The sequence below is a fragment of the Leucoraja erinacea genome, chromosome 14, assembly GCF_028641065.1.
Source record: "Leucoraja erinacea ecotype New England chromosome 14, Leri_hhj_1, whole genome shotgun sequence".
Taxonomy (NCBI): domain Eukaryota; kingdom Metazoa; phylum Chordata; class Chondrichthyes; order Rajiformes; family Rajidae; genus Leucoraja; species Leucoraja erinaceus.
The window spans coordinates 1,751,720-1,779,127 of record NC_073390.1 but is presented as its reverse complement, the minus strand read 5'-3'; the positions used below and the strand labels follow the sequence as shown (position 1 = coordinate 1,779,127).

Sequence of the window (27,408 nt, the reverse complement as noted above, 5' to 3'; positions counted from 1 at the left end):
ATTACGGGCTAATAATGGGAAAAAAACTTATACTCAAATTTTGGAAAAATGCTCCAATACCAACAATAAAAATGTGGATTTCAAACATGTTTGAAACACTACACTTGGAAGAGATGAGACTTCTCCTAGCAGGCAAAGCAGACCACTTCCAAAAGACGTGGTCTGCATTTATGGATCTAATACAAGCATAAGGTGCAATAGTAATTTAAAATATAAATGATACCAGGATCTGGTAACGGGGGGTATAATATAAATTTTTGAAAAAATACGGTTGGTACATCCTTTTTTGCGAGTATTGTGTTGCAATAGAGCGATTGTTTTTCCTTTTTTTTCTTTTCTTTCTAGGGTCTTATTTCCTTTCTTTACTTCCTTCTCTAACTTCTTCCCTAAGGGGCTTTCTTTTCCCAACACTTTCCTGCACCTTCACAATTCTTGCTCACTTTCCTTACTTCTTTTATTTCTATCTTTTTTAAAGCTCGAAAAACGAAGTGGTACAACAAAATGTAATACGATATATCTGATGAGTATTATTGCAAATGCATTTCGTTGTCTCTGTACTGTACACTGACAATGACAATTAAAATTGAATCTGAATTATTGTAATTTACTGTACTTCCAATAAAAAAAAATAAAAAAAAATTGTCCTGTCAACTGAGAGGGGTTGCAGAGTCAATGACATTGATGGGTCTGGAGTCATATGTGATCTTGGCCAGGTGAAAATGCCAAGTAGTCATGAATCAGGTGAGCTTTTGCAACAATCTGATAATTTCACAAATATTATTACCATATCTAAATTTCTTTACCCCTCAAAATTCCAGATTTATTTGATTTTTGAATATAATTTCTCCACGTCATGATGAGGTTCAATGATTCAGGATATGGCAGAGGCTTGTGAATGGGGGAGTTGGCAGGGAGGAGGAAGAAATAAGGGAGGGAGCAATATAGATAAGGAGGGAGATAACTTTGCTATCTCCAGTCCAGAGACATGATCACATCAACCTTATGTTATGGGATGCAGCTGATGTGACTGTGCACGTCAGGGGGCTCTGCTGCAAACAGTCTTTGAGTCCTTCACTGCCACGTTCTCAGGAGCCACCTCTCAATGAGGCCAGTCATTGACAACAATATGAATCCCCAGTTCACAAGCGCTAGCACAACTTTCAGTCAGGGGTGCAGAAGAGTTTTTAAAAACCACATCCTCAAGCCTAGAAACAAGCTTGTGTTCTATTTCCTATTCTGGGGCAACTTGGTCGGCATGCACAAACTGGGCCGACAGGCCTGTTCTGTACGCTATGTATCTCTAAGACTATCACCTCCAGCCTTTGCCATTATCTCCATCAATTTATTGATTAGTACGGGTGTCAGAAGTTATGAGAAGGCAGGAGAATGGGTTAGGAGGGAGAGATAGATCAGCCACGATTGAATGGCAGAGCAGACTTGACGGGCTGAATGGCCTAATTCTGCTCCTATCACTTGAATATTTCTCCCCACTTGACTCATTTGCCAAACAACCACTCATTTGCCAAACAACCACTCTATACCTATCATTTGCAAGTTATTGCCCCTGCAGCTTACTCAGCTTTTTCTAACAGCTATCTCCCCTCTATTCCAATCTCAAAGAATCCTCACCAGAAATGTCATCTGCCCATTTCCCTCCGCAGATGCTACCTGTCCTGCTGAGTTCATTCAGTAGTTTGATTGCTTAAGATTCCAGCATCTGCAATTTCTTGTGTCCCCATTATTATTATCATATTTTGTTGCTTTTAACAATGGTATCAAAGGTCAGCAAGTAACATGTAAAGTTAATGTTTAATTGCACGGAGGAATTCCAATTCTAGGTACTCTACAAACAGGGCGGCATGATGGCACAGTGGTAGAGTTGCTTCCTTACAGCGCCAGAGACCCGGGCCCGATCACAACTGAGGGTGCTTGCCTGTACAGAGTTTGTACGTTCTCTCAGTCAACTGCGTGGGTTTTCTCCGAGATCTTCGGTATCCTCCAACATTCCAAATACTTGAATTGAATTTCCTTTATTGTCATTCAGACCTTACGGTCTGAACGAAATTTCGTTCAGACCGTAAGGTCTGAATGACAATAAAGGAAATTCAAGATTCATTCAAATACGCACAGGTTTGTAGGCTCATTGATTTGGTATAAGTGTAAATTGTCCCTGGTGTGTGTGTGTGGGGTAATGTTAATGTGTGGGGATCACTAGTTGGTGCAGACTCAGTGGGGCCGAAGAGCCTGTTTCCCTGCTGTATCTCTAAACTAAACTGAACAGTAGACAATAGACAACAGACAGCAGGTGCAGGAGTAGGCCATTCGGCCCTTCGAGCCAGCATCGCCATTCAATGTGATCATGGCTGATCATCCCCAATCAGTACCCCGTTCCTGCCTTCTCCCCATATCCCCTGACTCCACTATTTTTAAGAGCCCTATCTAGCTCTCTCTTGAAAGTATCCAGAGAACCCGCCTCCACCACCCTCTGAGGCAGAGAATTCCACAGACTCACCACTCTCTGTGAGAAAAAGTGTTTCCTCGTCTCCGTTCTAAATGGCTTACTCCTTATTCTTAAACTGTGGCCCCTGGTTCTGGACTCCCCCAACATCGGGAGCATGTTTCCTGCATCTAGCATGCCCAAACCCTTAACAATCTTACATGTTTCAATGAGATATCCTCTCATCCTTCTAAACTCCAGAATATACAAGCCCAGCTGCTCCATTCTCTCAGCATATGACAGTCCCGCCACCCCGGGAATTAACCTTGTAATCATTACTATTTCACCAGGGCTTTCGACATTCGACCACCAGGGACGCCACACGATTGCCAGCCCTGCCAACAGTCTGTCTCTTTTTTCGTCTTTTGTTGTTATTTTTAGTGTGTTTATAAAGTTTGTGTAAATGTTCTCCGGTTTGTTTTATGTGGAGGGAGGGAGTCGGGAGAAACTTTTTTTTCAATCTCCTACCTTGCTGGAGATGCGATTGTTTTCCGGATCGTATCTCCGGTCGCTCTGCGGCCTAACATCTTGGAGCTGGAGGCCTTGATCGGACTGACTTTGAGCCCCACCGCGGAGCCTGGACTTAACATAAGAGCCGATCCCTTGCCTGGGATCACTCCAAACGCAGCCTGCGGACTTTCCTTCGCGGGTTCACAGTCTCGGGAGAGGCCGTTGATGTTGGGAAGCTCCAACGAAGCAGAAGGTTTCAACCAGCCCCGACCCGGGGTCTGATAGCTCAGCGCGAAGAGCTAACATCCTCCCGATGCGGAGGGCCCAAACGCTGCTGGCTAGGGCAGTCAAGATCGTCCCATCAAAGGAAGGCTTGAGGCCCCCAACCACGGGACAACAAAGAAGGGAAGAGATTTAACTTATTTTCATCTTCCATTACAGTGAGGAATGTGGAGGAGTCACTGTGGTGGAAGTTTTATGTTAAAATGTACTTTGTGTTTTCTGTTGCTTTTTACTTGTATGACTGACTTGGCAAATTAAATAAAGTATTATTGTATTGTTTTGAATTGTAATGCATTATTAATTGGCCATTAATGAAGATAATCACTTTTCACAAATAAGACTCCAAAAGCAGTTAAAAATTTATTATTTCTTGTAGTGTCAAGATAAACATTTTTTTTAAATAACACTGAAATTTGTTAAACATCTGAGCTCACTCTAATATACAGAAATTATTTTACAGAAGATTTAACATGGATCAGAAACAAATAATCCGAATGCAACACAAAAAATTAAGGCTAATGTTTGATCAATTGCAACGGGCAGTTTAAAAAAAGTGATCATTGATATAAAAATGAATTTAATTGAATTAATTCCATGTATAGAACTGGATGTCAAAATCTCCCATTCAAAAAATTATTGCACAAGTGATGATTCTGACGCGAATATCACCACGGAGTACCCATGTAGTTTTATAATCATGAAAAACTGCACAAGAAACGAAATAGACAGCATCCATTTTAGAACACTTAATCATATTATACTGAAAATATATGTTTAATTTAAATGACAGCAATAGAAGAATACCTCAAATATTAAAATGCAATCCAATTATTATATTTAATTCCAATCAATACGATATTTCCAATCAGATTGTTATTTAGTGTTCGCAAGATTTCATTGATAATGCTTTTAAATTGATCCCTCTCTTCTGAATCACATGTTGCTCCATTGATAGGAAGAATCACAACACATGTTATATTTTACACAGATTATACACTGGGGATTGGTCCAATAATATGCAGTATATGCTTTTGAATTCTTACACAAAACTGACAGATTGCAAAATTCTTCACAGTATTTTTCATAAATTTCATAAATCAATGTAAAAAGACAAAAACGTAATGACTGTAGACATGTTGTTCAGATACCACAGTACCCGGAATGCTCAAATATCTAGTCCAAAATTACATTTTCCAATCATCTCAGTGTTTTCAAAACTACAAATCATATAGATTTTGTGGATAAGCTAATTCTGCAGAATATTACTGCCAACATTTTGTAAAACATTTATAACTCATTGGTCTGAAACTAAATCAATGAATGTATCGTGTCATTACAGGAAGAATCCCAAAAGACAGCTACATTTCTGTGACATTTTGATTCATGTCTCATTATGAAAGGTCAAGAGTTGAAAAATAAATTCCAATGTAAAATATATTAATATAAATGGCCATTATAGATCCAGTATTTTGGGGGTTAATTAAGAAGATTACATAAAGTAATCCTTTTACAGGATAGTTTGATCATTAAACCACACACTGCCATCCAAGGTAATAGATTATCTGTTATACTAGACGCTTGTTTTTAGCTCTGCTGGCTTAATGCTTAATCTTTTTTTCAATGCAATCAATAAAACTTTTGAAAGGAGCTGCACAACAGCCTGTTATTGTACAAACCAATTTAGAGCAAAGGGTGAATCTTGAGCAACAAGCTATTGTTGAAGGTGTAATGAGGTCAAAATTATGAGCAGCCAAAATATCAAAGATTTAATGGAAGGGCTACCAAAAGCTAGTGGTTAAATCAAGTTCAAGTTTAATCCCAGAGAGTACGCTCATATAATTCATGAAAAAAAAGTATCTCAGGTTAGATGTGTGCCTGTTAATGAGGTCGCTACACTGCCAATATTAAGCCTACCTAGCCATTAAAATCTGTAGAGCTATTAGTCAAACCAGACAAAAAGCAGAGACAATGTTCTTGGAGATAATTCTGTCTTTAGTGTTAACTGTGTCTATTTCCCGGCTGAAACCCCAAGCCTACGGGTACAAAAGTAATTGGTTGGAATGAGAAAATAGATGAAGTAGAGCTATTTGCTATTTTCTTATGTAAAAATGAATCAAAGCAGGAAAATCTCTGACATTCAGATTACTCTCTCCTTTAGAATAGTTAGAAAATCAATCTAATCTGGGCATTCCAACTGTATTCAGTAGTCAAAGGAATGTGGCCAGTAAAGTAATCCTTTTACATGATAGTTTGATCATGAACTCATCCAGAATTATTGAAAGTAATCTGTTATACTACAACCTTGGAATATCAGGAATTTTACATTTACAGGAAGTTTTTAAGATTCTTTATTTCAGTGAGATCATGGATAAACCAAGTATATGAGGATGCTGCTCATGAACTATCTATATTTCCTAAGAAAAGGATGTGTAAGATGAATTTAAACAGAAGGTGAAAAATGGTAATAACATGAAATCCTTGGAATAAATATTGATAATATAACTCTACAGTGGTTTGTTGAAATATTATGTATTATTGGACTCAAAGGACAGGACAGCTTGCTCTTGCTTTCATTTCTTGTACTTTCATGCAAGCGACTAAGTAATTATTAAGGAAAAATGATAGGGATATTAAAAAGGTTCAGTAAATGATCTGAGACTGAGCAAACGATGATAACCTTTTCATTAGCTAAACACAAATTATTGCATCTTTAGTTTTCACTCATAGACCTCAATCTATTTCATTTTTTTCGTTTTTCATTTTTTATCATATCATTGATGCATAATTGGGCAACTGATTTATATTTTGCTCAGTTAAGGCAGTAACTCACATCATTGGACTTTGAAAAGATATGTTGCAGAAACAAAATGACTTAAACCAGATTAATGTCAATAACTTCCCCGTCATCATTTTTCAAATGACTAATCCATGCCTAAATCATTTTGGTTGAAAGAATCGCTCACAGACAATTGAACAAAGAAAACCTTCAAGATCAAAAATGTGCATAAATATATAGTCTTCAATCAGCATGGAACTGCAGTGAGAATAGACAGAGATGGAAGGTAGGGACATTGAGAAATTGCCCATTAAGTGCTTAGTTGTCTTTTCTAAATTCCCAGGGAGAACCAACTATCAAGAGACGTAAGAAGAGCGACAAAGAAAGAAAGGAAACAGATGCAGAAGAAAATCATTGATATAGTCAGTTTGAAGAATTACAACACAAGCTTTATGGAGCTGCCTAGGATTCATTTTGTATGCCCCATAAAGATACAAGGTACATTTTTTCTACCAACAGCAGTCATCACTCACATGTGAATGTATAACTGAGCAGCATCCATGAAATGTCGAAGAATAAATTGATGAATTAATAAAATGGCTGCATATTTTGTTAGTTCATATGAAGTAGATATTATCCCAGTTGCAAGTCAGGGTAATTATATTACTCTAAAAAGCAAAATGATGGGATAGACACATGGACCCATACGCCTTTGATTACTGAAATTAATTCTCAACAAATGGTCTGGAGATATTGTCGGTCAATCTCAAAAAGGACAAACTTGATTGGGTTACAATTTCAATACACCTAAATTATGTTCTTACAATGGGGACTGTCTCCAAAATAAATGTAGATGCAATAGACCATAAATTGCTGTGGAGATAAAGCAATGCTGCCTATGTCATTGGTTCAACTTACTAAATTCATCAAGAGTCCCCGTGAAAGTGGGAACAGTGGACTCAGTGGAAATCAAGTTCTTTACAGACCAATATGATACAAGGTATCAACAGCACAAAGTCATCTCATCTTTGATGTCTTCACTGAAGCAGTAGGATGCATACATAACATCATGGAATAGGATATGGACACAAAAAGCTGGAGTAACTCAGTGGGCCGGGCAGCACCTCTGAAGAGAAGGAATGGGTGACGTTTCGGGTCGAGACCCTTCTACAGACCCTTCCATTCCTTCTCTCCAGAGATGCTGCCTGTCCCGCTGAGTTATTTCAGCTTTTTGTGTCTATCTTCGTTTTAAACCAGCATCTGCATTTCCTCGTACACATCATGTCATAGGAACTTTGATCGTCTTCATATACCACATAGGCAGTCCCTCTCCTCTCAGGTATATTTCCATACTTCCCAAATATATCATACTTTTCATCAGCTGTTATTTTGTATGGCTAATTTCTTATGTACAAGATGTGGTTTACTTCAGGGGATAAGATTCAAACAAAGGCAGATGTAACATATAAGAGGATTTATGCATAATATATTTTTTATCAGTTTCATGCTCGTTACCTCTAATTCCCTTTGTTTTAATTCTATAGAATCATGCATACACAAAAGTGACCATCCATTATTTGCACTAACAGTTGTCAAGCCTTGGTCTGGATTTGAATACTAATTTGGTCAAAGTTTGTTCGCTAGCTAGACAGTCACTAAAGCATCCAAGTAAATCGATTCACATTTTGGTGAGTAGGACAAATTCATAAACTGACACAGTTAATGACCAAGAGACTCGTGGGAGGAAAACAGTCAACAGGGTATAATCTGCAAAGGATCAATTTTTTAAATTAATATTCAAGTTAAAACAGAATATTTGAATAATATTTGAATATTTCATCTTTAGTCCCATTTGTTTGCAAAGCTGAATTGAGAAATATGAATGTCAAAACTGCCTCAGCAAATCAGCTCACTGTACTAATAATTTGTGGACTAATTTTAATTGTTATGGCTGGACCATTACTCATATACGTTGCCTTGATGCTTTATGAATATGTCTGATCATTTAACAGTCGGATGGCATTTTATCGTACACCTGTTGCAGAACCAGCAATACAATACTTGATGGCCACCATAAGGTGTTGCTATTTCAATCACAGTAAGTGAAAGGGTGCAAGTTTATATTCCCGTGTTCTAAACAGGAGTTACAAACATTCGTCGAAGGCCAATATAAAAGAAAACACAAATGGATGGAAATTACATTGGACTGTCATTTGACTTGATCGAAAGTGGGATCACACTTGTAAGAAAACAAGCCATTGATCTTGAATTTGTTCTAGTTAAGTAAACAACGTTATTTAACATTTTAATGCGTGATTTGTTAGTTGATCGAGGGAAAACAACTTCAATGAAGCTGATGGAAACAAAGTGAAAATAGCATTTGATAGCGGCACTTTTAACCAGTCATGAGTTTAGATTTCAATAAAATCGACTGAAATCCAACCTCAATTTTTTATGAATGGACTCTATGTCTTATAAAACCATGAGCTGTGACCATGATTATACCTTTGTAGTAGAAATAGAGTCGATACAGAACATTAATACATCCACAATAACTCAAAGTGCATCTGTCAATACATACTATCGCATCAGAGGTATACCTATCTTGCTGGAGCAGTGACTGGGCAAGAATAAGAATCCAAATTTGTCAATCCCATTATTTTGAGATTTCTTCAATTTTACATAAACGTATTCATTACTAAAAAGCTGACAGCCTGATTCCCCAGTATTGATTAATTCCTGGGGACACAACATATTATGAGGTATTAAGATTTCAACAGTCCCACTACAATGACTGCAAAGCTATCTTCTTTGAAATGTGCACTTGATCATTTGGAGCAGAATGCTTAATTGAAATGTTTTGGGACTGGAAGTAGCTTTGCCAACACATTGGTTGCCACCCAAATAGCACGTGAAATGAGTTTCAGTAGTAGAATTTAACATCTGGTGTGTAAACAAGACCAGGAGCATGAATAAATTGACCATCACATTATTGGGAAGATGGATCTTAACTGCAATAAGTACACATTGCTTGCAAATTAGCTGCCTGCAGTAGATTGAAATTCTGGAACTGGTTGATATGGATGTTCGATGCAAATTTAAAACACCATATATTAGTGCAACTTATTAATTGAGCCTATTTCTCAAGCACAGGAATATCTGGATAGCACAATACAGTAAAATGGAATTAGCATTTGTATATTGCCACATTTCACCTCAATTTTCCAGAGGGGGTCTACACGTTGAACTTCCATTTCCCATATGCATTTCTGCCACCAACTCATATAGCGTTTGTAAACAGTGGTACAAATGAACATTGATATCATCAGAACATTAATTGCTAAGCAACACATATATTCTAATTCCATAGTGGAAATGAAATCATCATATCAACAAATCCATTTCCAAACTGTCTGCAGTTATTTTTAGATATTGACATTAATTTAAACATTAGGTTTTATATGAATTGAAAATACTGTAGATGTTTGCTGGCACATGAAGACTAGCATATCTCTACAACTTTCTAAATAAAATGTACAATCAGTGCTCTTAAGGTTTACCAACTTCAAATTATTCTTTAGAAGTGCATCATACAAATCCCAACCCTTTTGACACCAGTTGAAAGATTACATTTCCAAATCCAAAGCAGGTGCTTTAAGTGTGGATAGTGCAGCTATGTTCAGGCAGATAGTTCCCTGCCAGACTTGTTCAGTGTGATTTGTCGTCTGTATCCGATGGACTGGAGTCACGTGGAATTGTGAGGCTTTCCCTTCTGTCCCACAACTTGTGGATTTCTGTGGTGTCTGATTCGCTGCTGCTGTTGGCATTCCCCCTGAAACTGGCCAGAGGTGGCCTCATCTTCACACCTTTGGATGTGACTGAACCCTCAATGGCTTTTCTCAGCTGGAATCAATTGAAACAGGGAGAAGTGAGCACTACATTCGCAAAACATTCATCTACTTTGGAAGGAAGGCACAAAACGCTGGAGTAACTCAACGGGTCAGACATCATCTCTGAAGAAAAGGAATAGGCGACGTTTTGGGTTGGGACCCTTCTTTAGACTGAGAGTCTGGGCAAAAGGAAGTCAGCTGTTTCTCAGTCTGAAGAAGGGTCTCGACGCAAAACATCACCTACAGTATTTATTTTCTCTAGAGATCTTGTCTAACCTGCAGAGTTACTCCAGCTTTTTGTGTCTACCTTCAGTGTAAACAGCATCTGCAGTTCCTTCTCATACATCTACTTTAGAAGGGTTTTTGTCTGATTAACATCTTTAAAGATGATTATCTTTTCTGAACAGTTAAAGATAATAGAACTGTAAAGATAGACAAGTCATTTGTGGAATGAAAGGACACGACATGACTTGTCCAAGGACACAACATGCCTAACTTGCTTGGCATTTGTACAGTGAATGAAATAAACTATTTTGAATGAGAATGACAACGTCCAAATGAATGTACAGAATGAATGATGAATGAATGAACCTGAATGAAAACTTTGGTGGTGTCATTCAGATATACACCGTAGACACACTGCGCCGTTGTATCGAAATTATAGTGACAGGGAGAGCTCCCAACAATATGTCAAGTTAAAAGTTCCAGGTGCGTGCATAAAAATGCCTCATTTGCAAATTCTGTAAACCAGCATAGGATTAAAAAGTTTTTTGGAAAGTGACGATTCTACACAAAGTTCTAGCCTGTCAATTTTTTTTTCATTGTTCAGTAATCTTATGGACCGGGGATCCAAGCTGTTGCAGAACCTGGTTGGAGTAACTTCATGCTGCGGTACCTCCTCCCAGAGTTAAGCAGTATGAACAGTCCAAATTGTGGGTGTGTGGGGGCTCTGATAATGCCCTTAGCTCTACTCAGACAGCGCTTGTACCCCATGTCCATGATGGAAGGAAGAGAAGTCCCAGTGATTTTTTCCGCTGTCCTCATTTTGTTGAGCGGACAACGTCCAAACTCCGTACAGACAGCACCGAAGGATCGAACCTGGGTCTGTGGTGGTGTGAGGCAGCAACTCCACCGTCGCACCACTGCGCCGTCTGTATCTCCATTATAGTGACAGGGAGAGCTACCAATACAATATGTCAATGACTGAGTTAGGTCTGCAGATGCATCGTCTTTTTGCGAATGTGACCAGAAGAGGGGGAAATAAGTTTCATTTGGAAAGTGACTCTTTCTACACAAAGAACCAATTCCTGTCAATTTATCTTTCAATGTTAATGGAGAGAACGACCGTGCATCCAAGATAGACACAAAAAGCTGGAGTAACTCAGCAGGTCAGGCAGTCAGGGGAGGAGGGGGGGGGGGGGGAAGACATGCAGATAAGGAATGGTAAGGTGTGAATCAAAATAGATGAGATCAAGGAAAATGGAGAATAAATGATTGTTAGCTCGGAGAAACTGACCATGAAGCATACAGAGATAACATTTAATCAGGGGGCCAGTCAGACTGGTCGGAGAACTCTCTTCCCTCGCCCCTGACTCTCAGTCTGAAGAAGGGTCTCGACCCAAAACGTCACCCATTCCTTCTCTCCAGAGATGCTGCCTGTCCCGCTGAGTTACCTCAGCATTTTGTGTCTACCTTCGCTGTAAACCAGCATCTGCAGTTCCTTCCTGCACAACCATACAGCCAACATTTTTGAAGATGGTTTAGGCAGCAACCTGATGACTTTCCACTGCATTCACTCAATTATGTGTTCAATAAAATGCAAAGTATCTCACCTCTTTAAGAGCTACCACTCCTATTAACTTCCCAATACTTGTCACGTAAGCATGGTTAAGTCCTAATAGGGAGAACATGGTGTGAGTCTGAAAGGAGGCAAGAATTTTTGATTAGATGGTTGATTGCAATTCACAATTAACTATTTCAACATCATGATTTAATTCATTTTTGGAAAATGCTTCTAAAACATTTCAAAAACAATTTGACATAAACTTAAAGCAAATTTTGAATGTTGGAGTTGCTGGTCATCCACATAGGCAATTTTTTTAGGCGACTGCCAGCGTCTTGGACAGATGGAAATCAGCACCATCAACAACCCACATCACCTGGCAACAACCTACGTTAATCTGGCGACAACCTATGACAGCACCTACGACATTGCAAACTGTCGCCGAAAAAATTTCAACATGTTTAAAGTTTTTCGGCAGTCGCCTGTAGTCGCCTAAAAAATCGCCGAATTGAGACAGGCCCATAAGGCTTGTGAAGATAGATAAATCTCCCAGGCCTGATCAGATATAGCCGAGGACACTGAGGGAACTCGAGAAGAAATTGCAGGAGCCCTGGCTGAGATGTATGAATCATCATTAGACACGGGTGAGGTGCCAGAAGACTGGAGGGTGGCTAATTTGTCTTCAGGAAGTCCAGAGGCGGCACGCACACCCCCATCCACGTTAACGGGACGGAGGCGGAACGTGTTTCTAGCTTCAGGTTCCTGGGAATCAACATCTCCGATGACCTCTCTTGGACCCACAATACCTCAACTCTGATCAAGAAGGCTCATCAGCGTCTCTTCTTCCTGATGAGACTGAAGAAGGTCCATCTGTCTCCTCAGATCCTGGTGAACTTCTACCGCTGCACCATCGAGAGCATCCTTACCAACTGCATCACAGTATGGTATGGCAACTGCTCTGTCTCCGACCGGAAAGCACTGCAGAGGGTGGTGAAAATTGCCCAACGCATCACCGGTTCCTCGCTCCCCTCCATTGAGTCTGTCCAAAGCAAGCGCTGTCTGCGGAGGGCGCTCAGCATCGCCAAGGACTGCTCTCACCCCAACCATGGACTGTTTACCCTCCTACCGTCCGGGAGGCGCTACAGATCTCTCCGTTGCCGAACCAGCAGGTCGAGGAACAGCTTTCTTCCCGGCGGCTGTCACTCTACTCAACAACGTACCTCGGTGACTGCCAATCACCAAGGCCCCCCCCCCCCCCCCCGGGACACTTATTATTATCTATTCAAATCGTTTGCTATGTCGCTCTTCCAGGGAGATGCTAAATGCATTTTGTTGTCTCTGTACTGTACACTGACAATGACAATTAAAATTGAATCTGAATCTGAATCTGAATCTAATGTTATGTCTCTATTTAAGAAGGAAAAGCCTGGGAGATATAGAACTGTTACTGGAGAGGATTCTGAGGGATAAGATATATATGCATTTGAATAAGCAGAGGCTGACTAGGTATAGTCAACATGGTCTTGTATGTGGGAGATTGTGTCTCAAGACTTTGATTGAGTTTTTGGAAGAAGCAAGGAAGATGGTTGATGACAGCAAGGCTGTAGACATTGTCTATGTGAACTTCAGCAAGGCCTTTTGATAAGGCTGCTATGGAATATTAGATCGCAGGCCAGCCAGGGAGAGCTAGCTGCCTGGATACAGAGTGCTCAAGAAGGAACTGCAGATGCTGGAAGATCGAAGGTACACAAAATTGCGGGAGAAACTCAGCGGGTGCAACAGCATCTATGAAGCGAAGGAAATTCCTTCGCTCCATAGATGCTGCTGCACCCGCTGAGTTTCTCCAGCAATTTTGTGTGCCTGGATACAGAAATGGCTTCATGATAGGAAGCAGTTTGGTGGTGGAAGGTTGTTTTTTGGACTGGAGGATTGTGGCGAATGGTGTGCAACAGGGATCGGTATTGGGCCCATGGCTGCTTGTGCTTTATGTCAATGATTTGGATGAGAATATACAAGGCATGGTTAGTATCTTTGCAGATGACACCAAAAAAGATGGTACTGTAGATAGTGCAAATTATTACCAAGCTTTACAGTGGGATCTTGATTAGCTGGGTGTGTGGGCCCAGGAATGACCAATGGTGTTGCATTTTGTGAAGTCAAACCAGGGCAGAACCTTCAAAGTGAATGGTAGGATGCTGAAAGAGTGTTGTAGAGCAAAGGGATCTAGGCGTACAGGTACACAGTTCTCAGAGAGAGAGTCTCTGGAGTGCATGGATAGAATGAAATTAGCATGAATGGGGATCCTGTGGATAGGGTGAACTGTTTTAAATATCTGGGAGTCCACATCTCTGAGGATATGACATGGGCATCACACGCCTCAGCACTCGTGAGTAAGGCAAGGCAGCGCCTTTACCACCTCAGGCGCCTTTAATTGAGGAAATTCAGAGTGTCTCCGAGGATCCTCCAGTGCTTCTACGCAGTGGCGGTGGAAAGCATCTTGTCCGGGAACATTACCATCTGGTTTGGGAATTGCTCTGCCAAGGACAAGAAGGCTCTGCAGAGAGTAGTGCGTTCGGCCGAACGCACTATGGGAACTTCACTCACCCCCCTGCAGGAACTATACAACAGGAGGTGCAACTCCAGAGCAAATAAAATCATAGGAGACCCCTTCCACTCCTGCAACGGACTGTTCCAGCTGCTACGGTCAGGCAAACGCCTCCGTTGCCATGCGGTGAGAATGGAGAGGTTGAGAAGGAGTTTCTTCCCAGAGGCAATTCGGACTGTAAACGCCTATCTCACCAGGGACTAACTCTACTGAACGTTTTTCCTTCCATTATTTATTATGTAAAAGAATATGTGTGTTATGATTGTGTTTATAATTTGTTTGGTTGTTTTGTTGTTTGTCTTTTGCACAAAAGTCCGCGAGCATTGCCACTTTCATTTCACTGCACATCTTGTATGTGTATGTGACAAATAAACTTGACTTGACTTGACTTGACTAGATGACATTTCAGGTCAGGACCCTTCTTCAAACAAAGGTCCAGACCTAAAACGTCACCTATCCATGTTCTCCAGTGATGCTGCCTGACCCGCTGAGTTACTCCAGCACATTGCAGCTTCATGGGACTTTGTTTAGGCTGCATTTGGAGAATTGTGTGCAGTTCTGATCGTCCAATGACAGGAAGGGTGTAGAGGCTCTGGAGAGGGTGCAGGAATGGTTTACTACAATGCTGCCAGTATAGAGGGTATTAGTTATAAGCAGCACTTGGACAAACTTGGATTGTTTTCCCTGGAGCATTGGAGGCTGAGACGAGACCTCATAGAAGGATATAGAATTATGGGAGGCATAGATTGGAGAGACAGTCAGCACTTTTATCTAGGGTGGAAATGTCAAAAACTAGAAGGCGCAGCTTTAAGATGAGCGTAGCGAAATGTGCGGGTCAAATGGTGTTTACGCAGAGTATGGTGAGAATCTTGAAATTAGCAGTATGTACATCTGTCAACATCGTGAATGCTGCAAATACTAGATGGCATTTTAGAAGCTTTTGGATAGGCACATGGATATGCAAGGAATAAAGGGATAGGGATTATGTGATTAGTGGTGTTTGGCAGAGACATTGTAGCTCGTCTTCTCCTGTCGTACGTGCTGTGGTACGTGGTCACCAGGATGAGGCAGGTTGTCGCCAGGTGACGTTGGTTGATGCCGTGTGCTGACTTGGGTGAATTCCATTGGGGACTATCTGCGTCAATCTACGTTAACCGGCGACAGGTACCGGCGACTGAATTGTATGCAGTTGTCGTCGACAGGGTCGCTGCTCGTTGTAGCTTGTCGCCAGTGTGGTCGTAGGTTGTCATAGGTGTGGTCGGCGTTGGACGTCCTAATGGGTCGCCGGTGGTCGGTAGCTTGCCGTAGACTAGATGGTAGGATGTCGTAGGGGGTGTCCACTCACCGCTTTTTCGGTGACCTGCTACGACTGTGACAGTCTCCGGCAGTCGCCGAAAAAATTGTCTAAGTGGGACAGGCCCTTTAGTTTAGTTTAGTTTTGAGATTCAGCGTGGAAACAGGCTCATCGGTCCTGCAGTTCCTTCCTACACATTATCAGTGGGCATTGATACTGATGACGAATGAACGTTGGAACTAAATTGTGCAGGGGACATCATTGCTGAGTTGATCCTCAATTGTTTCCCATCACAATTCATTCCGCAATTTGCACTCGCAACCTTTAACTTTGCCAACCAATATAAGTGTTGTGTGACTCTCCACCTGAAGAAATGCTTCAAATGAAATCATGAACATTTATGCTTATTATTTAAATGGCGTCAAGTTGGGAAAAGGGGAAGTACAACGGGATCTGGGGGTCCTTATTCATCAGTCAATGAAAGTAAGCATGTTGGTGCAGCAGGGCAGTGAAGAAAGCCTTCATAACAAGAGGAGTTGAGAAAAAGGAGCAAAGAGGTCCTCTGCAGTTGTACAGGGCCCTAGTGAGACCACACCTGGAGTATTGTGTACAGGTTTGGTCCCCTAATTTGAGAAAAGACATTCTTGCTATTGAGTGAGTGCAGCATAGGTTTACAAGGTTAATTCCGGGATGGCGGGACTGTCATATACTGAGAAAATGGAGTGGCTGAGCTTGTGAACTCTGGAATTTAAATAAGAGGGGATCTTATTGAAACATATAAGATTAGTAAGGGTTTGGACACGCTAGAGGCAGGAAACATGTTTGCGATGTTGGGGGAGTCCAGAACCAGGGGCCACAGTTTAAGAATAAGGGGTAAGGCATTTAGAGCGGAGATGAGGAAACACTTTTTGACACAGAGAGTGGCGAGTCTGTGGAATTCTCTGCCTTAGGTGGAGGCAAGTTCTCTGGATAGTTTCAAGAGAGAGCTTGATAGGGCTCTTGAAGATAGCAGAGTCAGGGGATATGCGGAGAAGGCAGGAACGGGGTACTGATTGTGGATGATCAGCCATGATCACATTGAATGGTGGTGCCAGCTCGAAGGGCCGAATGGCCTACTCCTGCACCTATTGTCTATTCAGAATGAAAGGAAAACCTTCAAGCAGCACTGCATGGAGTTATAGAATGACACAGCGTGGAAACAGGCCCTTCGGCCCTACTTGCCCACACTGACCAACATGTCCCAGCTACACTAGTCCCACCTGCCCGCGTTTGGTCCATACCCCTCCTAACCTGTCCTATCTAACGGTTTCATAAATGTTGGGATAGTCCCAGCCTCAACTACCTCCTCTGGCAGCTCATTCCATACACCCACCACCCTTTGTGTGAAAGTAGTCAAGTAAAAATAAAATTCTGGGAAATACAATTCAATTTGACCTAATTGTTCCCAATTTTCAATCCCCACCAAATATTTCACTGACAAAACAAATGGAAAAGGATAGCATGGTAGAGAAATGTTATCGGGGTAATAATAAAATAACCACACAGAGAAGATACAATATCAAGAGCTAGTAATAAGAATTCCTCAGACTGGGATCTAATAACATTGCTTTGACAGATAGTCCCTGTGAAATACTGCCACGTTAATTTATCGCATCTGATATAAGCAATTTAACAAATGCACATGCTCATTAATTTCCTGCTCAGAAACTATTACTGGTTATTTAATTGACTTGGCTTTGTGCACAGAGCATCACTTGAAATTTAATACAGTGGTCGTAACAGGATCAATTATTAAATGCGACGTCTGCCAATGATTAAAACGATGCTGTTGAGAATGTATGGAAAGGAACAGCGTATCTGTCCATGTCAGAATTTACTTAGATCATACTGTTAATCCTCCGTGGAGACACACAACATGTTATTTTAATATCTCCCTCTATATTTCTGACAGTAATTCTACAGTGTTATTGGCAATATTATTGTACTGCATGATAAATAATATGCCAACTGCTGCCAGACACACTCACAAATCAGAGATTTAAACAACGAGACAGCAACCTCACAGCTGCCTACATTATAAATTATCCACATTAAAGCAATTATTTTTACTTGTAGAACTGCCTGGTATTAACTACAGGGAAAATATATCATTTATTTAACCATGTGATTTCAGCATCTGGATTTTTAAAAATTGAATTGTTTCTAACTTTTGCGCATATAAATTAAAACACGCTGTTAACCATTCACATGTATTTTGTGTGTTCCATACCAGAATCCTTTATAAATATATATTTAAATACATTCCCCAAAATAGTTTGAGAGAAGTATAATGCCAGTAATAAACACATTATCCTGCCAGTATAAAACACAATGCATAACATAACGACAAAAGTTATTTTTCCAGACATTACAAAAGGAAACGAATGCGTAAAGTACTCCTAACTAAGGTTTGAAAACAATCAGCAGTTCAGTCACAGAGGGTACTTTCAGGTATGAATCCTTCTAAATAGATATTTCTTCTATAAATATTCAAGCTGAACACCTTTTAATAATTCACTACACATTGTTCTTCATAGGTTTTGAAGATACTTGTAAATGCTAATTTCATCTTCATTGCTAATGGAGACATAGAACATATAAGAAGAGAAGAGCTCAGGAACAGGCCGTCAGGCCCAAAATGCCCATCCAAACACGATGACAGTTTAAACTAATCTCCTCTGCCTACATGTGATCTGCCACCCTCCATTCCCTGAATGTCCATGTTCTTATCTAAAAGCCACTTAATTGCCATTATCAAATCTGCCTCCACCATCACCCCTGGTGGCATCTTCCAGGCACCCACCATTCGCTGCATAATAATCATGTCCTGCACATCTCCTTGTCCCTCTCCTCTTTCCTTCTTTCCCACTCCAAGTCCTTGTGTTGCCAATTTCAGAGAGCTATGAGCTGAACCCCAAGATCCCTCTGCAGGTCAATGCTATTAAGGGTTTTCCCATTAACTGGATACTTTCCTCTTACATTCGACCTTCCAGAGTGCAACATTTCACACTTGCTAGGATTAAACTCCATCTGCCATTTCTCTGCCCATTTCTGTAGCTAACCTATCTCTTGCTGTGTATTTTGACAGCCTCCTTCACTCTTCAGAACATCACCAATGTTGGTGTCTTCTGCAAACTCACTCATCAAACTATCTCCATTTCCCTCTGTCATTTATATATAGCACAAACACCACAGGTCCCAGCACTGATCCCTGCACTGGTCACATACATCCAGCCAGAATAACTCCCTTCCACCACAACCCTCTGTCTTCTATGAGTTTGCCAGGTTTGAATCCAAATAATCAAAGCACCCTGGACCCAATGCATCTGAATCTACTTGATCAGCCTACCATGAGGGACTTACAGAATCTAAAAAAAACCATGCAGCCAAGGGTAACAAATAGTGAAAGGCTTGGGTAGAGTGGATGTGGAGAGGATGTTTCCACCAGTGAGAGAGTCCAGGACTAGAGGTCATACTCAGAATTAAAGGACATTCGTTTAAGAAGGAGATGAGGAGACATTTCTTTAGTCAGAGGGTAATGTGCAGGAGACACAAGGAATTGCAGATGCTGCAATCTTGAGTAAAACACAAAGTGCTGGAGTAACGAAGCAGGTCAGGTAGCATGTCTGAAGGGAGTGGACAGGTGAGGTTTCAAGTCGAGATGCTTCTTCAGACCAATTATAGTAGTGGGGAGAAAGGGGGGGGGGAGGGGAGGGAGGGGCAGTCTGTGAAGTGATAGGTGGGTACAGGTGGAGGGAGGTTTTGATAAGCAGGTGAGTGGACAAAGGTTCAGTTGAAACGGAGACAAAAGTTTGCCAGATGAGGTGAGATGAGGAGTGAAGTGTAAAACCAGGGGTATTGAGAAGTGGTTCATTTGCAGAATTAAGAAGACTTTCTCAGATTGGCCAAGTGCCACGGGAATCAGCACTCTGTCTCAGTAATTCACAATCAACACCAGTGACTTGGCAGAACGGATCAATTATTACCTCTGGAAGTTGCTCGGTTACATAAAGCTGGGTGATATTGCGTATAGGTGCTAGCATTCATTTCAAGAGGACTACAACACACAAACACGGCTGTAATGCTGAGGCTTTATAAAGTGCTGGTCAGACCACATTTGAAGTATTGTGAGTAGTTTTGGGCCCCATATCTGAGGAAGGATGTGCTGGTGTCGGCAAGGGTCCAGTGGAGGTTCACGAGAATGATCCCAGGGATGATTAGGTTAACATATGATGAGCGTTTGACATCACTGGGCCTGCAATCGCTGGAGTTTAGAAGGATGAAGGGACCCCTCATTGAAACTTATCGAATAGTGAAAGGCCTGGATAGAGTGAATGTTTCCACCACTGGGAGAATCGAGGACCAGAGGCTTTAGTCTCAGAATAAAAGGATGTGCCTTTAGAAAGGAGATTAGAGGAATTTATTTAGTCAGAGGATGGTGAATCTGTGGAATTCATTGACACAGACGGCTGTGGAGGCCAAGTCAATGGATATTCTAAAGATGGAGCTTGACAGATCTTTGATTAGCTGGGATGTCAGGGGTTATTGGGCGAAAGCAGGAGAATGGGGTTGAGAGGGAAAGATCAGCCATGATTGAATAGCGGAGTAGACTTGCTGGGCTGAATGGCCTTATTCTGCTACTACAACTAATAAACGTATGCTGCCTGACCAGCAGAGTTACTCCAGCACATTGTGTTTTACTCAAGATACTAGCAGCTGAAATTCCTTGTATCTCCTGCAAATTATCATTGCAATGACAGCAATGGAGTTAACAAAAGGTCATAAGGTTATGTGATAGGAGTAGAATTAGGCCATTCGGCCCATCGTCCAATCCGCCATTCAATCATGGCTGACCTATCTCTCCATTCGAACCCCATATCTTATAGCAATCTTATAGATCTTGCCTTGTGTAAAGATGTCCATTCTACAAGCTGGAAGGGTGCTGGGTCAATCTTACAGTTGTTGAAGTCCACTTGTTCATCAAACTGTTTGTCTTCCCACTCCACAACCTAGGGAAACATTTGTAATCATCAGTTTGCAGTTGCAGTGTTTCAACAATTCTGAACTGAATTCAGCACAGAGAAATGGCATAGAAATGTATCCCGGCAATTTGTTCTGACACTTCGCTGTGTGGATTAGAGTTTTAAATACATCAATTTAGTTAACTATTCCCTCTGTCATTACAGAAAGCTGTGAAGTTCAGGCTGTCAGTATGTGTCAGAAATTCTAGTTCCTATCATGGCAAATTTAGTGCCAACTTCATTGATGCTCTGACATCTTTCTGACATACGTCATCTTGGAAACAAATTGAAAATCAAATTCTCAATTCCTAATGAACTCTCCAACTGCTCAATATCACAAAATTGTTCAGAAATTGAATGCCCTGGAGTATTCAACTGGTTATTGAAAAGGACTCTTGGCAAGCTGGTCCCAGGTGAGGATCTACTACCATCAGATACAGTCAGCCCACTCTTTAAATCTCTTTACCGTTTATGCATCTATCATTTTTTCTAGCTGTGCTAACAATAATCTCTTTAATCTTCTTTCATGCCTGGTGATTTTGCGACCTCTGGGATCGAAGGACTTGCCAGATCTCAGTTTGGGTTAGTTTATTGTCACGTGTACTGGGATATAGTGAAAAGCTTTTGTTGCTTGCTAACCAGGACCTGAGCAGACCCGACCAGCAAGGCCGGGTGAGTTGGTAGACTGGTCCATACTCAAGGACAATGGCCAACCTATGAGTATGCCACTACTGTCTCAGACTTCACCAGCAAGTGTGTAGAAGGATGCGTACCAAAGAAGACGATAAGCGTGGTCCCCTCCTGAAACAAAGGATGAACTGCGAGATCCACTACTCCCGGGTGAAGAGCAAGTCTGCAGCGTCCAAGTCAAATGGTCCCAAGCAGTGCAGGGAATCTATCCACAAACTACACTGAGCCATTAATGATGCTGAATGATGAGGGAATTTCAGACCAAGCTGGTGTCCCGGGCAAAGACATGGATACCCGCTAACTGTGGCAAGGTTTGAGTGCTACAACTGGCCACATATCGAAGTCAGACAGTATAGCTGGACACAGGGGTCCCCCTCCACTGAGCACAATGCATTGTATGCTCGCACAGAACAGAAGGTCAGTGGAAGAACCTCACCATCCCCAACAGCCTACGGTGCCCATACCAACGGTTACTGTGGCAGAAATAACATCAGCCTTCCTGATAGTGAATCTGCAGAAAGCAAATGGCTTGGATGGAGTTCGTGACCATGTCTCCTGGACCTGCATGGACTAGCTGGGGCAGGTGTTGATGGACATCTTTAACCATCAACACTTCATGCCGGGGCACCCAACTGCTTCAAATGGTCCTGTAGATTGGTTACTTCACTTACTAACCAATGGAGTGCTTTATTATTAGAATAATACTATACTGTTCATATTATCACAACCCAACTCGTGCTGGCAGTCTATGCTGCTACTCAGCTGAAGGGACATGCTGTAGTGTGTTATAGTGCCTTTCAATAAATGCTGTTGTACCATGTTCATGAGTATGACTGGCTCATTTGACAGAGCCTATTATCCTGGTGCCAAAAAGAAGCAAGATAGAAGTAAGGCAGAGATCTGTGGAGTATTGGAGAGCAGAGGGATCTCGGAATACAGGTAGATGAAGGTGAAGTCGCAGGTAGATAAGGTGGTCAAAACAGCTTTTAGCACAATGGGCTTCATTAGTCAGAGAATTGAGTATAGAAGTTGGGAGGTCATGTTGCAGTTGTATAAGATGTTGGTGAGACCGCATTTAGAATATTGTGTTCAGTTCTGGGCACCATGTTATAGGAAAGGAGTAGCTTTGGATCGAGATCCTTCTTCAGACCCTTCATCAGTCTGAGGAAGGTCTCGACCCGAAATGTCACCTATTCCTTTTCTCCAGACATGCTGCCTGTCCCGCTGAGTTACTCCAGCACTTTGTGTCTACCTTTGCTTTAAACAGCATCTGCAGTTCTTTCCCACAGAGATGATGAGGTAAATTTGAGTGTCAGCATGTGGGAATCAACACTATTTTTCAGATATGTTTCTAAGGACCTGCTTGTAGTAAAGATAGAGGGAGTTTTAGAACAGATCCTTGTGTAACATTAGAGAGAACATTGCTGGAGCAACCAGAGTATTCTTTATAGGCAATAAACAAATTGTTGGAGGAGCTCACTGGGTCTATGGGGGGAAGAAAATGTCACATTCTGGATTAAAACCACGGGTTATAACTAGATAAGCCTTCTAGACCACTAAGATCTTCTGAAACCAATCTGTTAGTGATTCCCAGAGTAAATACAAAACATGGGAAAGCAGGATTTAGTTACTATGCAACAAATAGCTGGAATAAACTTCCTGAAGATTTAAGACTTGCCTCAACTTTGACCACTTTTAAAACAAGACTGAAAATGTTTACTTTTGCTTTCAGCTAAATCTTAACTACATTGCACTTTTAACTTTTGCACTTTTTTATAATGCATTTTTAATTTTGCTTTTCTTTTCTTTTAGTTCTATTTTATTTCATTTTATTATTTCATTTTATTGTATGACATGTTTTTATGTGAAGCACTTTGAGTCTGCCTCGTGTATGAAATGTGCTATATAAATAAAGTTGCCTTGCCTTGCCTTGCCTAGATATATGAAAATGACACTAGGTAAATATAGCCGTAAAAAGCACTAGCAATTAATAGAATGAGCAAGTAAGGCAGCATCTGTGGAGAGAGAAACTGAATTAACATTTCAGGTCAGTGACTGAATCCTGCCTTAATTGCAATTTCCAATAATTCCTATTTTTACTTATCTTCAGCATGTGCAGTAATTTGCTTTTGAAGTCCTGACCCCTCCAGCCTGGTATCAGTGGAGAGTCATTGAAGCAGTATGATAATATCAGCCATGTCAAAGGCTACAGCATTGTCAACACTGTCAAACCAGGATCGTTTACATCAGTACTATTCTTTTGTAGGCAAAATGGTGCCAGTACATGCATTGGTCCTTGTTGTTGGTGTCCATGGTGGATCATCGTTCTATAATCATCGTTCTATAAGCTGCTTGAGCTGTTTAAGGCTGTTGAGCTGTTTATGGCCCTGACTGCCTCAGTTGGTTAATAATGTTTCATTTTTTAAACTTTAGTAATCATTTTTTTGATATATAAAAATCTAAAAATGTGAAAATCTTATTTTTAATGTTTTAGAGAAGAGTGACTGAAGGTCCAAAAAAACGAATTAGAAAATAATTGTTTACAACAACCAAACAAGTTCAGCCACTGCATGAGTTGAGTCTTTCTAGGGACATCAAAGCTGTTGATGAGCATAAGTGGAGCCAAGACTTGCGATGACTCCTTCTATAAACATTTCTCATTACCTTTGTGATCTGCTCATTTTGAGAGTTGATCAAACAAGACTTAAAAAGGTAGTAACGGAGAGAGTTAGCTGCAGTTGTCAAGCAATAATCTTGTTAAAAGTATAATGTCTCTGATCATACAGGAAAGAAGACTAAGGTGCTAGTCTCAACAAAGTTTATGCATTCTCCCCGTGACCAGCGTGAGTTTTCTCCCACACTCCAAAGACGTACCGGTTTGTAAGTTATTCAAACACCAATTAGCTTGGTACAAATGGTTTTGTATTGTTGTAAATTGTCCCTAGTGTGTGCAAGATAGCATTAGCGCATGGGGATTGCTGGTCGGCAGGGACTCAGTGGGCCGAAGGGCCTGTTTCCCTGCTGTATCTCTAAACTAAACTAAAGAACAAGGAGTATAATAGACTCATTTCTTTACCGGACAGGCAGCTTCTCTGGAGAGAAGGAGAGGTTGACGTTTCAGTCCGAAATGTCACCCATTCCTTCTCTCTGGAAATGCTGCCTGGGGGAGTTGCTCCACCATTTTGTGTCTATCTTCGGTGTAAACCAGCATCTGCAGTTCTTTTCCACGGACTAATTTCTGATATTAATCCTGCACCATTTCCCTGCGGTGGTCGTCCTCTGCTGCTTACCCGGTCTTTACTGGCAGCAATCCAATAACACAGACAGCAGTTCAAACCCCATCGATGATGGTATCAGAAAAATAACATTTTCTCTGCTCTTTTGATGTACCTTTTCTGCACCCAAAGGGCCTGTCCCACTGTACGAGTCATCCAGACTATTTTTTTACTCGTGGACATTTTTCATCGGGATGAAAAAACACCACGACTTACCTGATGCCGCAAGTACCTACGGCTAGCGTAATGAGCCGCTACCAAACATCCACAAACTACTCCGGACTCGTTATGAACATTCTGCGAGTTCAGGGGAAAACCCGTGAATTACCTCGTACAGTGGGACAGGCCCTTAATAAATTTAGCAAAGAATGTGTTTGTCATCATCTATCGTTATCTTTGTAATCATGTTTTGCTTGTATATGAAGTAGTGGAGAAGTCCTCAAAATTAATTTACTTTAGTCTGGAGATACAGCCCAGTAACAGGCTGTGCCGACCAGCGATCCCCTCACACTAACACGATCCTACACACATTAGGGTCAATTTACAATTTATCAAAGCCAAGTAATCTACAGACCTGTACATCTTTAGGGTGTGGGGGGAAACCAAAGATATCGCAGGTCATGCAATACACACTCCGTACAGGCAGCGCCCGTAGTCAGGACCTAAGGCAAGTAGCTCTACCACTGCGCCAAATATTGATATCAAAGTTTAAGCTAATGGAATTCACATTTACATTCATCTAACTCCTGATCTATTTATTGGAATAGTTCTAATAAGGGTAGACATCGTAATATTACTTAAACACGACAGTAGAAATACATTTCTGATAGATATTTAAGTGAATTAATTGTATGTTAATTTTACCAAGCAAAAATATGAATTCAAGAATGACTACATTTATAGTTTCAAAAAAGTGTAGGTTTACCTCTGATGATGTCATGTCATCTTCAACTGCATATTCATCCTGACCGAAGAAAACAAATACCAATCAATATTTAGTAAAATACAACATGCCCATGCATTTTGAAGAGAATCTAATCTAGAAGTTTTCAAACTAAAAACTGCCTTGACAAAGTTAGAGGGCAAGGGACAACAAATGGCCCATGAATGCATCCATGAGTACATAGTATGAGATGATTGCCACACATTCAAATAAAATAAAATGAACCGCCACACTTCATAAATCAGGAATTATACCAATATTTAAAACCTGATCTGCGATGGAAATTAATTTATTAATGAAAGTCAAGAGCCAATTCAGGGTAAAGATCCAGGGCTGGAGCAATGGTGCAGCGGTAGAGTTGCTGCCTGACAGTGCCAGAGTCCTGGGTTCAATCCTGACTAAGGGAGCTGTCTGTATGGAGATTGTTCGTTCTCTCTGTGACCTTTCTCCGGGCCCTCCGGTTTCCTCCCACACTCCAAGGACGTACAAGTTTGTTGCTCAATTGGCTTCCTTAAATTGTAAATGGTGTGTAGGATGAGTTCTGAGAAGTGAACTGGTGTGTAACAACCCAAAAATATATCAGGCTACAAGGTTAGAGTTAGATGGGGCTCTAGGGGCTAGTGGAGTCAAGGGATATGGGGAGAAGGCAGGCACGGGTTATTGATAGGGGACAATCAGCCATGATCACAATGAATGGTGGTGCTGGCTCGAAGGGCCTCCTCCTGCACCTATTCTCTATGTTTCTATGTTCCATGGTTCATCCAGAAGCACATTGACTACTATGCAGTGTAAGAAGGGGTCTTTCAAAAGGGATCTTATTTTCTAAAACGCTCTATGAGCCAAATGTTATTAATTTTATTAACTAATTACATTGCATATCACGTTTTTAAACATATTGCTGTTTTGCAGTCAGTGGATAGAATAGCAAATCCAGCATAATTTAATCCATAATATAATTTGTAGCTACTACCCACCGTCTGATAAAAGGATATCTGCTGCAACTTGAAGGTCATAGGAGAACTATGGTGTAGGGGGATTAATAGTGAACCATGCACATGATACTTTGATGCCTGTGTATGTTCATAACTGACTCAATCTACTAGCCTTTCAATGCTAACACATGGCAGAATCGCTGAGCTGAAGTACAAACCAAACACAAGGTTAGTGGAAAATTGAGAGTCTTTAGTCATCGTCATATATAAAAATAGAAGAGTCACAGGTTATTCAGCACAAACATTATTGTTCAAGATTATTAAACAATTCCAATTCACAATATCAATCCATCTTTTATCATCTTGAAATTCATTACTTCAACATTTTAAATCAAAAGCCATGGATGCTAAATATATCACATCTCATCCTGATTAAAATTCTGTTTCTTCAGCTTGAAGTGTAAACATTGTAAGATGACTCTACATTCTCTCCAAAAGCAGCTTGGATTGTTGAGCTGCACATTGTGTAGCATTCTCATACATGCCCAGCAGTTTGTTTTGCTGACACCACAATGTGTGCCGATTGTTACTGGTATTTATAGGCCCTCAGGGCTGATCAAACATGTGAATGTCATGAACTAAATATTACCAAAAAAGTCACCATTGAACTCTAGAGGTTCACTGGCACCTCAAACTACTGTGTCTGTGTTTCATGAATTCTATATTACAAAAAAACGTCACCATTGACCTCTCAGAGGTTGGCCTTTTGCACCTCCTCCAACCACATCACCTTTGTCTGTCTGGGCATCTCCAGTCCAAACTGCCAAATGTGTTTTCATGTATTCTATATATCGGCAAAGACCAAACGGGGACTGGGCGATCATTTCGCTCCAACACCTTTGCTCAGTCCGCCTTGGCCTTTGTATATCTC

At 41.0% G+C, this 27,408-nt stretch overlaps 1 protein-coding gene across 2 annotated transcripts in view; it reads right to left on the bottom strand.

The window, feature by feature from the left end:
• Nucleotides 1–3,557: 3,557 nt before the first annotated feature.
• The window catches only part of LOC129703182 (chloride channel protein 2-like), a 496,183-nt gene continuing 472,332 nt past the window's right edge, over nucleotides 3,558–27,408 (bottom strand). For both annotated transcript variants that reach the window (XM_055645357.1, XM_055645358.1), the window contains 4 exons: nucleotides 25,528–25,566; nucleotides 20,521–20,625; nucleotides 11,728–11,814; nucleotides 3,558–9,908 (listed from right to left, as the gene is read on the bottom strand). In XM_055645357.1, the coding sequence (XP_055501332.1) occupies nucleotides 9,714–9,908; nucleotides 11,728–11,814; nucleotides 20,521–20,625; nucleotides 25,528–25,566 (426 nt within the window). In that variant the 3' untranslated portion in view covers nucleotides 3,558–9,713. The remainder of the gene's footprint in view (nucleotides 9,909–11,727; nucleotides 11,815–20,520; nucleotides 20,626–25,527; nucleotides 25,567–27,408) is intronic.